Here is a 16205-nt window from a genome sequence, read left to right on the forward strand (position 1 = left end):
CAAAAGGCAAAGTGTGTGTGTGTGTGTGAGTATGTGTGTGAATGCACAAACAGCTGGCTCTGAGAATTAGAAAGCTTTGTGCTGATGAACCTCGGCCTGCTCTGAGATTTCAGAGCAAAAAAGATGCATGAAACATGACCTGAAGGTGGACAATTTTACAATTATACTAAAAGGTCTTTTATATGTTAAAGGGGTGATAAAACACGATTTCACTTTTCTAACTTTAGCTAGTGTGTAATGTTCCTGTTTGAGCATAAACAACATCTGCAAAGTTACAACGTTCAAAGTTTTAAGCAAAGGGAGATATTTGCTTTTAAAGAAATCCATTTCTAAGGACTACAGCAAACGGCCGGTAGGGACTACACGACATTCCTCCAGGGTTGCTGACGTCACTAAGCCCAAAACCCCTCCTCCGAGAATAATAAATTAGGGGGGGCGGGGCCATTTTATATTGCTGTGGAGATTGAGAAGAGTTGTTGTATGCTGGAGTGTCATTGCCGCGATGCCGACGAAACGCTGTTATTTTCATCCGGATTGCAGGTCCACTTTGTTCAGCCTTCCTAGGGACGGGGAAGTTAGGGATCAATGGTTAAAATTTATTTTTAACTCGGTCCCTCAAAATTATTACCCAAATCTCGCTCTCTGTGCTGCTCATTTTACGGAGGAAAGCTTACACAATCTTTGCGAGTTCAATGCAGGATTCGCCCAACAGCTTGTCCTGAAAGATGGAGCAGTTCCAACTTTAAAAACAGAAGCTGTTTACGGGCCACAACCTGTAAGTATGACTTATTTTTTGTCGATGTGTTTTACTGTAATAGTTTGTATTGCTTATTGTACATTGTATCAAGGAAGTGAACAAATAACAACGCTGTTTGGCTCCGCAAACCAGTTTGTTAAATGCTCATTCATGCATTCGACAAACCCCTAACGTTAACGTTACAAACGTTTTTTCTTAATCTCAACCGCGAACTTGGAATTAGTGTATATCATTATTTGATTAGAGCGTTTATGTATTGTTTATCTACATGTTTGTTTATCTGCAGGCATGCTAAACATGGTTCTGTGTTTGATTTGGCTACTATAGTAAATCCAACGTTTAGTGTTCGTTTTGGGTTAATAGTTATAGCGACAGATATTTGGCTATAAGCGTTCTAAAAATACAAAAGTAACGATTCCATTCAGTACCGATCTTCACTCTTTAATCAAAAAAAATCCCTTTGATGACTAATATAATTTGTTAGAACAATTATATGAAATTCTTGCTTATGAAGCTTATTTTTTGTGGTCCAATGATTATTATCCAGTAATTAATTTTTTCCTACTATTTTACATGACAAATGTATGTTTTAAGCTGTAATTTGATCATTGATTACATATTGTCATTATTTCTTACAGACAACATCTCAGCAGGGTTCGAGTTCCCAAGAGCTCCCCACTACATCTACACTTCATGAAGTTGGATGTCAGTCAGACCCTATAGAGACCGAAACTGTAGCCAAAGATGCGATCAGTGGGCACACAACTTTCAATGGGTACATTGAGCAGTTTCCACTTAAGGAGCAAAGGTATGAAATACAGACATTAAATGTGTTTGTGTTACTTTATCATATGCAGTTCTAGTACATATTGTCTTTTTTTATTATAATTGTTATACCGGCTACTGAAACTTATGTGTATTAGAAAGTGGCTTATGTTTCTCACTGTAAAAAAATTGTAATAGCATGACAGATGGTTATGAGTAATTGTATTTTTTACTTTTTTTTGTACTTGTAGGCATTCAGGCAACATATTATGGTCATGATGTGGGCACCCAAACAACTGACATGTTTCCTGATGTGCAGCTGTCTTCAACACCAGTAAGGGGCTCAGTCTTCAGGCCCAGTAAGAGACCTCGTCTGGTGTTAGATGAGGAAGAAGAATCAGAATTAAATGTCGAATCCACCAATTCCACATATAACCCAGATTCTGTTGTTACTGAAGAATCCGAATTGGCGTAAGATATAAATACATATTTACACACTTTTTTACCAATACATTTGTTTAAAAAAATATATAAAACATGAAAGCAACTTCCTAATATTTATTCTTTTTATATTGCCTTAGAATAGATCCACAGCCCGACCACAGCGATAACAAATACATTGTTTTTGAAAGCTGTCTTCGAGAGCTGTTTGTGTCCTGTCCAGTTTGTAAGACAAAGTGTGTTGTCCAGATCAGACGAAGGGGGACTTTTGTTGCATTCACCCAGCTTTGTGAAAAGTGTAACTACTACAGACAGTGGCAGAGCCAGCCCATTGTAGGGAGTACCCCACTTGGAAACCTGCTATTGTCTGCTGCAACGTATTTTACCGGTGGATCTTTTAAACAACTAGAGAAGGTATTACAATTACAATAAAATTCACAAAAAACTACTGTGTTGTTTCAGTATGTATGTACTGTATGATTTCTATGATTTCTATGTTAATAGATTTTCAAGGCCATGAAGCTCCAGATGATGCATTTCGTAACTTTTAGGATTCATGCCAGGAATTTCATTGAGCCTACCATAATACACAAGTGGAACCAAGATCAACTGAATCTTATAAGACAGCTGCAAGAGGGAGGAAATGTTGCTGTGGCTGGAGATATGCGTGCTGACACGCCAGGTACGTTTACAGTATATTAAAAAAAATCACGCCGTTTATTTTATAGTCTTTGAGTTTTCCTAAAATAGTATGATACTGATGTTCTCAGTAATGTTCTATATATGATTATGATGTTTACAATAGGACACCATTATGCACATGGAAACCAACAAAATTCTGGATCTTCAACTAGTTCAGGTTAGTAATTAAGCATTTAAAAAATTTATTTACATTTTCTTTTATCTGTTATTGTTTATACTCTACTCTGTTTATACATTTGAAATGTTGTGTACCCAACAACAGAGCAACGAGGTTGGTGGAAGTTATCATATGGAAAAGGAGGGATTGAAGCGTTGTCTCGATAAGCTCGAGTCTAATGGTTTAGCTGTTGACTACATCGTCACCGATCGCCATCCGCTGATTCAGAAGTACCTGAGGGACCGCAATATCACTCAGTTCTATGACGTGTGGCACTTTGAGAAAGGTAATTATTTATCTTTGTATTATTAATTGATTCTTATTCAGTTAATTGTTCAACCTAACATGTACATTTTTATTTTTGTGGTAATTTTATTATCTTGAAATATTGATTGTACAACCAAGCTTTTACTTTGTACAGGTTTATCTAAGAAACTTGACAAACTTTCAAAAATGAAGGACTGTGAGGTGCTGAAAAAATGGTTGCACAGCATCAAAAACCATGTTTACTGGAGTGCGATTTCCTCTGAGTCTGGGCCAGAAAAGGTGGCGAAGTGGAATTCACTGCAGAACCACATCCAAAATGTACATGTTCATGAGAACCACCTCTTCCCCAAGTGTGAACACCCAGACAAAGTTTCCAGGGATCCAAAAAAATGGATCCAACCAGGTATGACTGTATAGAGAGACAAATGACAATAAAATGACAGTAAACTAGTAAAATTGAGATTTTCTTCATATTTTATCTGTTTGGTTACAGGATCAATAGCGCTCCATAAAGTGGAAAAGCTATTATACAACAAGAGAGTTCTCAAGGATATAGAAAAGCTCAGCCACAACTTTCAGACGTCATCACTGGAGGCTTTCCACAGTCTGATTTTGCGTTTTGCCCCAAAGTACGTGATTTTCCCTTTCATAGAAATGTTGTGCAGGTAATAATCTTTGACATATTCAGTAATATTTATAAGCATTGTTTCTAACAATTGTTATGGAAATGTTTTTTTTATTCATTATTTTATTAATATTAATGATCTTTCCCTATAATAAATAATGTTCTTTCCTAATAAGTAAGAAAAAGGTTAAATAGGTTAGGAGCCTTGCCTGTGGCCCTACAGTATGTTATCTATGATATGAGTAGCAGAGATATAAAGAGCTATAAAGCCTCCCATCTTGGCGAGCACTCACATTCTCTTGACTGACTGTGCGACTGTGAGCCTTTCTTGCAAGAAAGAAACCATTATAATCATTGATTGAACATTTGTCTCTTATTCTGAATTGTTTGTTTATTTGTCACAACACAGTCTACTAATCTTTTCATATTTTATGGATTGTGCACTGATTACAGGCTGTATCTTGCAGCAATGCACTATAATGAAAATGCTAACCGTGAGCAGGCAACAACAACTGAAGGACAGGCTGTGTATAAGATCGTTTTTCCAAAGTCCAAAAAAGGGGAATGCACAGCAAAGCCAGTGAAAATAGAACCAACATACAGTAAGTTTGTTTTATTAACAATAATATATAAAAAAAAACTATAAAATAAATATAAGCTTACAAAAAATATTTATAAATATTACACAAATGTTAATTATAAAACAAAGGTAGATTATTTATCAGTAATTATGTAAAACCATAGAGTGACTCGGTATTCTGTTTTTTACAGACTATGTGGATGACCTTATGAGCCTTCTGTTACATAAAGTCTTTGTGGACCCCAAGCCATATGCGGAAGAGCTGCATGCAATCCCCATTCCACCTCCTCTGTCATCACAGTATGAAAAACCTTCCAAAGAAGAGGTGATTGCCCAGCGTGTGTCACGATTCAGTCGAGGGGTGGCCGGAACCCAACATACTGTCCCGCTGGATCAGGAAACTGTAGACGGATCCGGTTAACAACACATGAGGGGATGACAACCCTCACACTACGTCCTAGGTAGCCCCAGCACCAGCTGACAAAGCTGCGATAGGCCAGATAACGGAAACGCCTATGACAGGAATAGAAAACCTCAATATTGTGTATAAAACCAGTGGTATATTGGAAACATGTATATGTGATGTGAAAATATGTTTGATAAAAATGTATATTTTGATTAGTTTTTGTCTTTGAATAACTATATAGTAAATATAAATGTGTAAATATATATATTTTGTATCTATTGTCTTTTATTTATGTTCTTTTACACAACATAATTTCATAAAATTTAATAAATACTTACTCCTCTTCATTTCTGCGTCTCACTGGTCCATAGTCGGCTCTGTAAATATTATTGATATTTTGCAAAGTATACGGATTTAAGCAGTTTGGTTCAAAACCTGGATGCTCAACCATACATTTAGGAGGGTCTGGAACCTCCATCATTCGTTTTACAACCTAAACAGTAATGTAAGACAATGAGAACATACTGTACAATTAACCTATGTTCATCTTTTAAATATGAAAAAAGAATTATACAGAACTATTCACACGTTATGCATAATTTTGGTAATAGGTTATTACACTACCTTCTGTATTTCTTTGCAGCAGATGTTTTCCTCTTCAATTGGCATTTTTGCACAGTTATTACATGTACACCTAATAAAATATATATATATTTTTTTAAATAAAAAAGGTTCTTGAATACACTTTTGTTAATAGACAAACACTTATTAATGTTATAAATTAAACATCAACTATTATAATTAGTACAATTAAATTACAGCGTATCTAAAAAAGTATTAGATATCAACAACAAAAAACATACCATTCTGAAACGTCATTTAAACGCCGTTCTTGAACAGGTTCTGCTCGTTCATCTTCATTAAAATTTTCTGGGTCCGATTCGGGATCAAATTGGTATGGTTTTATTGACGCCATTGTTTCTAACACCACCAAAGCACAGACGACTGGTAAAGGTAAGGGGCGTGACGTTACCGAAAAACGTGCTCTAGGCGGTTAGCGAATCACAACACACTGGGCCAGCTAACCAATCTGAGCCCATTGCTATTTTTGTGGGACTGGCTTCATAGAACCCGGAAACCATCACACCGTTTTACAAGGAGGGACAGAGCAGTGTAGAGTAAAGGTAAAATATATGAAAAATAATGCGATTTTTTAAAAAACAAAGCACGAACACATGTTACAGTGCACCCCACAAACACAATCAAGCCTTCCAAAAACCGCGTTTTACCACCCCTTCAAAAACTATTAATCAAACGACAGAAGATAATTACGTTTTGATTATGCTGAGAATTTAGAGGCCTGTATCAAATATACAGCTGGCTTTAAATGGTTAAAACCTATTAAAAATATTTTTGGGAAATATTTTGCTTGAGATGTGTGCTTATGCTAGCTTTCTTTATTATATATGCATTGATGCGTTTAAAAAACAAAAAGTGCCAACTTTTATAGCTACAGCAAAACACTTTTTGGGAAGAACAAAAGCTAGACAGAATAAAGAAGCAGACAGGGACCCCAGCTGTTGGACAGATCAGCCTGTCCCCTCAGGGGACTCAGAGCTCAACTTTACTACATTTCCCATGAGGCCAAGGGTAAGTCAGAGTCTGTCTGGGGTGTCTGGTACATATCTTATATCTGTCAGGGACATGCACACACCCATAGAAAAGAAAAGTCACCGATGAGATTACTAAAATCCAATTTCATTAATTGAAATGAAGCTTAAATATAACAAAATATAAATATCAGATGAAAAATGTTGGAATAAAATAAGTTTAAATTGAAGTACTAACATTGCTTGACATTTTTAAAATAAATTACAGCTAAATAGAAATAGAATAGAAATGACATAAGCACATAACTGCTAATGTTAACATTTGTAATGTCCATTAAATGCTTTATGGCCTGTCTTAATGAAGTATTTATCTACATCTGTATTTAACTAACAATGAATAGATTTGAAAATATTTATTAATGTTAATTTCAACATTTACTAATACATTAGTTGTATATGTCATTTCATGGATCCAAGCTGACATGAACTAATAATGTTTTATTAACTTATGTTAACAACAACAGCAAAATACCGTATAACAAAAAAATACTGCAACAAATGAATTCCACATTAATATTTGTGCATTAGTTAACATTAACAACTGGAACCTTATTGTAAAATGTTAACAATTTTGTTTTTCCTTAAGAGTTTCACGTCTCAAATGTGCTCAGATTTGCCAAGATCCTGAAGTGTGCAAAAGTCTCAATATGCATTCATACACATTACTCATGAAATTCTTCCAAAACCAAAATATCTCATGCAATAGTCAAGCTCTAGTTTATACACTTATTATGTCTCATTTATGCTTATATTAAGGAACCTTAAGGAAAAACACCAGATATTAAATTGAAACATAACTTTAGTCTCTTCAGTGATGAAAAAGCATCCTTTGAGCAATAAGATTACACACACTCTGCCTCTCTTATAATCTTACAGTCTGTTTAGTTAAGAGGTTATGCGAGCATTTTGAGAGATCGACCAGTTCTCTCTGTGTAATGTGTCTACAGTCTGCTATTTCATTCGGGTGTCTCTCCTCCCCCACTTAACCTCTCACAACTCTTCCTCTCATATCATGATATCTACTTTATAGCTCAGCCCACACACACACTCATGCTCTAATGTTGAATAATTCCCATTAACAGTGCTTCACTGAAGTGTGTGTGTGACCAAATATGAGTACATATGCTGCCGCTTGTTTTTTCCTGACACAAGCAAAATACGTGGAATTCATCAGTTTAAAAGTTAATCTATCACAATCTTTATCGATCGTCCGGACATTACACACACACACACACACACACACACACACATGTACACATTCATGAATAACCCATCAGAAAGCATGCAGTGACTAAGCATGCTTCCTCCTCAAGTCAACGGGGTTTCGGAAAAACCAATTTATCAGTCACCACAGACTCGGGTTTTTGCCCCCGTTTGCTGGTATAGGTGCTATAACAGTGGTTCTGGTTCAATCCCCATTTGATGCTAAAACAAACTATCTAGTGCTCGGCCTCTAGGCCAACACCCTGATATTACATTAGCCATTTGTCCGACAAACACAAGCAAGCATCCTCAAAACAAGTTCATGCAGCCGCGTTCATGCTGAGAAAATTCACTTCGGGGCCTCCGGGTCATTTCACTAATGAATGACCGGATATTGAACGCTGAAAGCTCAGCCAGACCCCTGGGCTTTGACAGACTATGCCGGTCCAACCTTCCTCAGTTTGGCTCGCAACCCTCCCAATTTATCTTCTCAGTGCACAGAAAGGCCAAAGTGCACTTCATTAGCCTGAAGAAGCATTTTAAAGGACCATAACATCCCTGTTTCACGCTCATGTATTCAGAGTCATCACCGCTGACCTCTGTTACACAACCGTAAGCAGTTTTTCAGCTGAGCTCTTGATGCTGGTCAGCATACGTTTAGACCTGATAGTCTAGATAAACTGTCAGTTCTACAGGATTGTTTAGTCTCCATTAATAAATGGATGGCAAACAATTTTTTGCAACTTAATAAGGATAAAACTGAAATGATGATCTTTGCTCCTGACAATATTATTCCTAGGATTAAGCAGGTTTTGGGGGTTTCAGCCACTTCAGATTGTAGTGAAATAAGAAAACTAGGTGTCTTTCTGGATAGAGCCATATGTTTTAACAGTCATATAAAGTCTGCAGTTCGCTCATGTTTTTTCCATCTTAGGAACATTGCTCAGATTAGATCAGTGGTCTCTAGAAAAGAGATGGAGATGCTTGTTCATGCCTTCATCTCATCACGTTTGGACTATTGCAATGTTCTGTATACTTGTTTGAATAAGTCTTCTATGGAGCGACTACAAGTTGTACAAAATGCAGCTGCAAGGCTGTTGACTGGTACCAGTAAGTGGTCTCATATAAGACCAGTTCTCAAGGACCTTCATTGGCTCCCAGTTGAATTCAGAGTGCAGTTTAAAATTTTAGTTATCACTTATAGAGCCTTGCATGGTCAGGCACCTCTCAGTATTCAGGATCTTTTACATAAACATTCACCGGGTCGGCTCTTACGGTCTTCTGGTCTGGACCTTTTAATTGTCCCTAGAACACGTCTTAAGACTAAAGGTGATCGTGTTTTTTGTACTGTGGCACCGAGGCTTTGGAACTCACTTCCATTAGCACTGAGAACTATGGGTTCTGTCAATTCTTTTAAAAAACACCTGAAGACGCATCTTTTTGGACTCGCTTTTGTTTAACAGCAGTGGTTTACTTGTCATTTCATGTTTGTGAAGAGAGTTTCTGTGTGTTGTGTTATGGTAGATTTATTGTATGCATGTTTAATCCTTTTTATTTACAGATTGTAAAGCACTTTGTGACTTCTTGTCTGTGAAAGGTGCTATATAAATAAATGTAACTTACTTACATACAGTGTCTTTCGATCTGCCTGCCAGCTGTATTCTTTTGTCATCTAGGGTCGGAAAGCCAGGGTGACCCCGTTTGTTGTTATGAAATGCTTGATTATAGAGGTTACAACTGTTTCAAAATGACCAGGAGCTCAAGGCTTCTCTAAAACAGATTCACTGGCACGACTGCCAAGAAAATCTGCCAGTGATGAATAATTAATGTATTGTTGCGTCATTAAAACTTGTTCAATAAATTTGTGTCTATCATTGCTCTAAACAGAGGCATATGATAGCTAAATCTTGCATAATCACTGTAAAGACTCACTTTAATGTGAGTTGTTTATAGATATGAGTTGATCGTGTGATCATATTTAAAGCTCTACACTTAAAAAGAAATGTGGGAATAACTGGTTTTATGCAAGGATGTCTATAATTTTGTTAGCATTCGTTCATTTCAATAGCACTTTGCCACAGGACCTCTCAAATTTGAAATCTGACATCTTTGCTCACTGAGGCCTTTGAGTGAATCCCTTGAGCCGCAAATGACGTGACTAATGCCGCATTCCAGAAGTCAGAGGTGGGAAAACCCAAGTGGAATTTTCCCACATTCAACCTCAGCATGTTCCTGTCAAACAGACACAAAATGTTCATGCTCTTTATATAATACATGATATAAAATGTAAACCATGGCCAAATATAAAATTTTATTACTGGGCAGCTCAACTAGCAGCAATTGTGACTTGGATCAGTGGAGATGAGGAAGCGAAGTGGACTCAAATAGAGCAAGGGGAAGTTAAGGGTGCACAACTGTCTGCCCAACCCTTTATGGATCTAAAACATGTCAATAACATGAAAATTGAAAATGAATGGATAAAACATACAATAAAGGTATGGGAAGAAGTAAAGAAAATGCTTAAGGATGTTGGAACAATTTCTCGAGCTATGCCCATAGTGGGTAATGTAGATTTTCCACCTTCGATGTGCGACCATGGTTTTAGGAGGTGGGCAGTTAAAGGCCTCTTTATTTTTAATCAGCTCTTTGAAGAAACACACTTAAAGTCCTTCTCACAACTTCAGGAACAATTTGATCTTCCCTCAAGTGATTTTTATAGATATTTGCAAATTAGGCATTACATTACAAACCATAAGGAAAAAGAGAGAATTGGCAAAATCCCAAATGGCATAGAACAATATTTTATCACAATTTCAGAAAAACGTCTCCCTGTTGGTAAACATGTTTCTCATCTTTATAAAAGATTGCTAACAGACATGGTTGGAAACACTTATAATATTAAGGAAAAGTGGGAAATGGAAGCGAATACAGTAATAGAGGATGAGTTATGGGGTAAACTCTGTTATAGGTGCCATAAGGGAATTAATAGTCAACAGTGGAAGGAATTCGACTGGAAAATTAAAATACGTTATTTTCATACTCCTTTGGTTATTTCAAATTTTGTAAAAGACCCCGCTGCAGCTTTGTGTTGGAGACAATGCGGTAAAACAGGTGACCATACACATATATTTTGGGACTGCCCAGTAATCCTTGCGTATTGGAAAAATATTAAAAAAGAAATAGAGAAAATTGTAAAAAGAGAAGTTCCCTCAAATGTAAGTTTTTTCTTATTGGGTGTTATATCGGTTGAAGTTTTCAAAGCTGACCAAAGATATATTTTACGTGTATTGCTACTAATTGCCAAAAAAAAACATTACGGCTAATTGGAAATCTGTGAAATCACCAACTGTAACTGAATGGAAACAGCGACTAAAACAGATGTATATGATGGAAAAAATGACAGCATCATTACAATTGTAAACTGACCTTTTTAATCAGAGATGGCACATGGTTAAAGAATATTTAAATCTATAAATTAATTAATGTTTGTTTTTTTTTATTTTATTTTTTATTTTTTATGTTATTTACTTATTTATTTATCTTTATTTCATTATAGGACTGTATATTATTGTATCATGTTTGTTGAGATGTGAATATGCATATTAGGTGCAGCAATATATATATATATGTATATATACAGAATATTTGTATTTATTATTATTTTTCTCTGTATTATATCTGTTATTTTATCACTTGTCTCAGATAATGTTCCTTTTGTTTTGATCTGCGGAAAAAATATAAATAAAAAGTAAAAAAAAAAATTAAATGTAAACCATGGATGTAATAATAACATGGATTTAAAGACACTCTTTATGGCTTATGAGCACATTCGCTGACTGATGCAGGCCGGTTTTAATCTTTATATTCACATCTGGATGGAAATCATCACATAAAGATACTAGGTTTCTTTTCATATGAGGGTAATGAAGTTGATCATTTTAATAACAGCATCAGTTTTGTGTATCAGTTTTTTTGCCCTCTGTTAGACTAAATCTGACTACAGTGTCCAGAGAAATAATCTTACAATGATTTACAGCATCAGGCTGACACAGTGCAGCCTTAGGAACTGACCCTGTTTTCATTTTTACACCGTGTAGAATCAATAACATCTTGTAACTATAGAGATAATACAGAATAATTTGAATAGCCAATCATCCTTTTAGATGAGTAGAGGGTCACATTTTCCTATTTAATGGTAAAAAGCGACAGGGGGCAAAAGTAAATCAGACTTTCATGGTCGACAAGCTCTGCTATTCGACAGTGTTGTAAACATGATGTAGGGCAGCCTGACTGGCAAATAAAATTCACACATACTCACAAGTGCTTACAAGGATGTTTCTTGGACCAGATAATAAGGCTTTCTCTACACAAATGAACACAAGCTGTTTTATTTAACCACATCTGCCAGTCTGACACAGAATTACATAACCAGAAAATATAAAATCTGCTTTTATGATTGTAACAAAACTGTCACCAAAGCATAGCAGAAGGCTTAATAAAAAGAACAGCATGGATTCATAACTGAAAAGGTCATTCATTTGCTCAGGACTTACGAAATAATACAGCACTTAAGAATATTATTCATTTCAAATTGTGTTCTTCTGCTCTCTGAAAGAATAAATCTTATATCCAACCATGTGAAATCTGATATCTCATATCCAACAATGATAGATATATAGCATCATCTTTAATCTGTATCTTAACATCCAACTTTTAGGACAAAAACACACGTCACATCTATCACAGTTTGTTTGATATATCCAAATATCCAACTTTAGTCCAAGAGTCTGAGACTATATTGAAAAATGTATAAATGCATACATAATGTAAAAATGTTCAGGTTGTATGCCAGCTGTAATTATTTGTACCTAAAGTCGGAGACTTGGATTTTTTTTATTTAAACATGAAGGTTGGACCTGAAAATAAAATAAATAAAAATTAAAGTTATGGCATAAAATGAACACAATATAGCCTTCATATTAATTTATTATTATTGTTGTTGTTTTCAATGAATAAAACTAACATAAAAAAAATTCCCACTCATTCTTGAGCACATACTACCCCACGGATATGTAAAATAAGCCTTGCTAAAGGTAAACATCCCTTGCACTTCCAGACAGAAAGTTGTCATTACAGCATCGCTTCAGCACACTGTGGCCGAGTAAAATCAACGTCCAGCAACGTACCTTCCGTGTGACAGCTCGAGGAGTGCAGGATGCTCGGAGGGCGGAAGAGGTAAGGCAGGTATCGGGAGAAACATTTCATCTTTCTTTCGTCTGTGTTCCTTTGGGAGGCTCCTTTCCCACCATCCGCGCCGCGATGACAGCAGATCCGGACCGAATCCGGACTTCTCACGCGTGTGTCAAGAAGACGTGCTGTGCATCCTCGCAGTTCATCATGTTTTCCTTCAGAAGGACGGAGGGTTGAGCTGTTTTCCTGAGCTTCGGTTTGGAGGGGCGGTGATGAGGGCAGTTAAATTGTTACCTGGACATTTCCCCTCTGACCAGGAGTGTACTGCACAGCCCGACTGATCAGAGAGCTAAGTTTAGAAGCATGACATGGAATCACATGTTTATGAGAGTGACTGTAAACTTTTGCTGTTCAATTTAAAGCTGTCCAATAGCGCCATCTATTGGTTGTCATGTGTACCGCTATTAATACCATTTCTGTATTAATATTCAATTTAATATGTTGACCGTGTATATATATATTTTTTGACCGGATTGAAAGCGAGTCTGTGAAGGATAGAAGTGCAGTGTTCAATTGTACAGGTTTTTTAACAACATACCGAGTGTTTTAAAAAAAACTCCATAAAACAGTTTTTAAAGTTGTTAACTGTGAAAATGACGTGATCTACGAGCTTTATATAGTTTATACTTTATACTGTCTATCTCTCACAGTCTCGTTTTCGCATTAAATTCGGTATCCCAGGTAACAAATTATAACGTTGTGGGAACGTTGTTTTCAAACACGTCGTGATTGAACAGTTGTTTGAAGGTTACAAAAACGTTTCTTACAACGTTCTGAACATTTTCTCTCAGTATTATGATACTGTTCAACAAGTTCAAGTAACATAAGGACGTCCTTACTAAAATGAATCATGGTTTTATTACAAAAAAAGTAGCTTTTGCTACACTGTAGTTATGGTATTTGTAGTAAAACTGTGGTTATACAAATGGTAATCAATATGGCAAACAACAACAACAACAAATGGTTACTACACTTTTACTACAATAAAACCATGTTTTATTTTCATAAGATGACTAAGGTTTTATATAGGACTTAAACATAAAACACAATCAGAGTGAAACAATATAATAATATAATATATGAACAAAAACATTAACTAAACAATCAAAAAAAATAACAAAATACATATGTACATAACTAACAACAAAATTAGAATAAAAATAGGACTATAAAAAATAATCAGTTGCGACTCACATTTTGGGAACATCTGGAAATGACATTTTATGTTTTTCATCCTTAAATTAAAATGTGACATATACTTTATACACTCTCAGAAGAAAAGCGACAAAAGTTGTCACTGGGGCAGCACCTTTTCAAAATGTACGCATAAAGGTAAAGGTACCCTTTTTCTGAGGGTGTACTTACGACTTTTTCAGAATATTCCGCTGTAAAAACACATGTAGCCTATTGCCATTGTTTTTGCTTTGCATTATATGCACTGTTTATGTTTATGAATTAATTCCATCATATTTGTTTCTTTTGTTTAATATGCACAGAGGTGTCACAATTAGACGCAGAGACCATCTGCTTAATCAACCTAATCTGAAAGTATAAGTATACCTCTTGATACCACACAGCACCTTAAACAGAAACATATGTCAGAATTCTGATGCTGAACAAACACTTAGCTCATTGTTTATTTATTTATTTATACAAATGCCACCCGGACCCCCCAGTACAAATGTGAAGACTGTATGATATTTGGTGACGGAAATCACACACTGAGTAGTCAGCGAGAGTGGCCAATGCCTCTGAGAACAGGTGCCATCTGTGCTGGTCCCCCGGGTATCAGCATATCAAAATATCAAAGAGTTCACTCTCACCAACCATCCCTCTCTTTCTCTCTCTCCTCCTACTCCCTGACACACGCTGTCTGACTCACTGTTGGGAACTCACGCTGCGTCTTTTTTTAAGAAAGCACTAAAACCTCAATGAATATTTATGAGCCACAAGAGCTTCTAAATATAGAGTCACAGTCCTGGATATATTGAATCCGAAAAGCTGAAATAGTGGTCTCCTAGAGATTTGTGTTTGTATATAGTACAGAGCTATAAAAAGGTTTTGCCATGTACAACAGTCCAGCTGCAATATGCAATTCTGTGCAATGTTTCCGTGAATAGGTAAATGGATTATTCTGCTTGCAGCTCAATTAACTAACAGTCTTCACTAATTCACAGACATTCTTCAAATGATGAGCATAGCCGTTTGATTGATTAGGCCTAATTTCCTATATTGTGGCTCAAAAACGATATTTCATACTCAGAATGGCAATATCTTGGCAAGTAGACTGCTTCATTAGCAGTGTTGTCACTTCAACGCTCTTGACAAATTACAATTATAGGAGCACAACAGGTTGTTTGTCAAAAGAGAGGGGAAAATTTTTTAAGTTTACTGTTTTCTCCTATACATTTCTCTGCAAAAAGTGGAAAAATTATATTGAGTTATTATATATAAAGAGCATACTGTGTATACATACAGTAAATTGTATTGTGACAGAATTTGGGGGTGGAGGGGAGGGGTGCATAAAGTAATGTTATAAAGTTAATAACAATAAGGAATAAAAATTGTGATTATATATAGGCTGTCATTAAAATTATGTGATTTATATTTATATATATATATATATATATATATATTCTCTGTCTATTTGTATTTTAGTGGGTAAGAAAAAAAACACTTTTTATTAAAAGTAAATGTTTTAAAAATTTGCTTGAGGAATAACAATAAAAGCCATTTTAGGATTTTTTTTATATTATAATATAACTTTTGAATAGCACACCTAATACCCCCCCCCCCCCCCCCCTTTCTTTTACTTTTTTGTAATAATTGTTCTTTTTGAAAATACAGGGCTATATTGTAGAACCGCCAATGCATAGGGCCCGGAATCTTGTGCAGTGCCCCTGGTCAGTCAGTTCCTACCTTCAGCCGCCGTCATCGCACTATACTGTATAAAGTATATTTACTTTATACACAGGCCTATGACATTTTCTTAACACACCGACAATAAAAATAAATTTAAAAAATCCAGTAAATTTGTTTATTTATGTTTCGTATATTTTATTTACGGTAAAGACAAGATGTCATTTATCAATTTGCAAATATATACTGAAAATAACTATTAGAAAATTATGAGAAAAATAGTGGATAACATTTATGAACAAAATACTTTAAAGTTGTGTCCTCGGGTTCTGTTTCAACCCAGTTACCAACCTCACATTAAAATGAAAGAAAACCGTTAAAACAAAATCATTATGAAATCATAAAAGTGTCTTCTCTTTGTATCACTTTCTCTTATATTTTGGTCAGTAGAGGGCGATCTTAAACAGACAACCCTATACCATGACTTTGTACCCCAAACCACATATTGTTGAAAATGGGCTAT

General features: G+C 35.6%; 3 protein-coding genes across 3 annotated transcripts in view; 1 reads left to right on the forward strand and 2 right to left on the reverse strand.

The window, feature by feature from the left end:
* Positions 1-12919, reverse strand: part of LOC132113859 (serine/threonine-protein phosphatase 2A 55 kDa regulatory subunit B beta isoform-like) — a 55028-nt gene extending 42109 nt beyond the window's left edge. The window contains exon 1 of the mRNA XM_059521888.1: positions 12760-12919. Coding sequence (XP_059377871.1) covers positions 12760-12838 — 79 coding nt within the window. The 5' untranslated portion in view covers positions 12839-12919. The remainder of the gene's footprint in view (positions 1-12759) is intronic.
* LOC132114091 (uncharacterized) lies at positions 2776-3758 on the forward strand. Its single transcript, XM_059522234.1, has 4 exons — positions 2776-2822; positions 2928-3108; positions 3244-3492; positions 3583-3758. Exons 1-4 carry the CDS (start codon positions 2778-2780, stop codon positions 3756-3758), a joined length of 651 nt encoding a protein of 216 aa, XP_059378217.1. The 5' UTR covers positions 2776-2777.
* LOC132114263 (P2X purinoceptor 7-like) lies at positions 4492-5437 on the reverse strand. The gene is made up of 3 exons (XM_059522372.1): positions 5325-5437; positions 5039-5193; positions 4492-4807 (listed from the first exon to the last, which is right to left on the reverse strand). The coding sequence occupies exons 1-3, from the start codon at positions 5367-5369 to the stop codon at positions 4645-4647; spliced, it is 363 nt and encodes a 120-aa protein (XP_059378355.1). The 5' UTR covers positions 5370-5437; the 3' UTR covers positions 4492-4644.
* Positions 12920-16205: the final 3286 nt, after the last annotated feature.

The sequence above is a fragment of the Carassius carassius genome, chromosome 33, assembly GCF_963082965.1.
Source record: "Carassius carassius chromosome 33, fCarCar2.1, whole genome shotgun sequence".
In the NCBI taxonomy this organism is placed as follows: domain Eukaryota; kingdom Metazoa; phylum Chordata; class Actinopteri; order Cypriniformes; family Cyprinidae; genus Carassius; species Carassius carassius.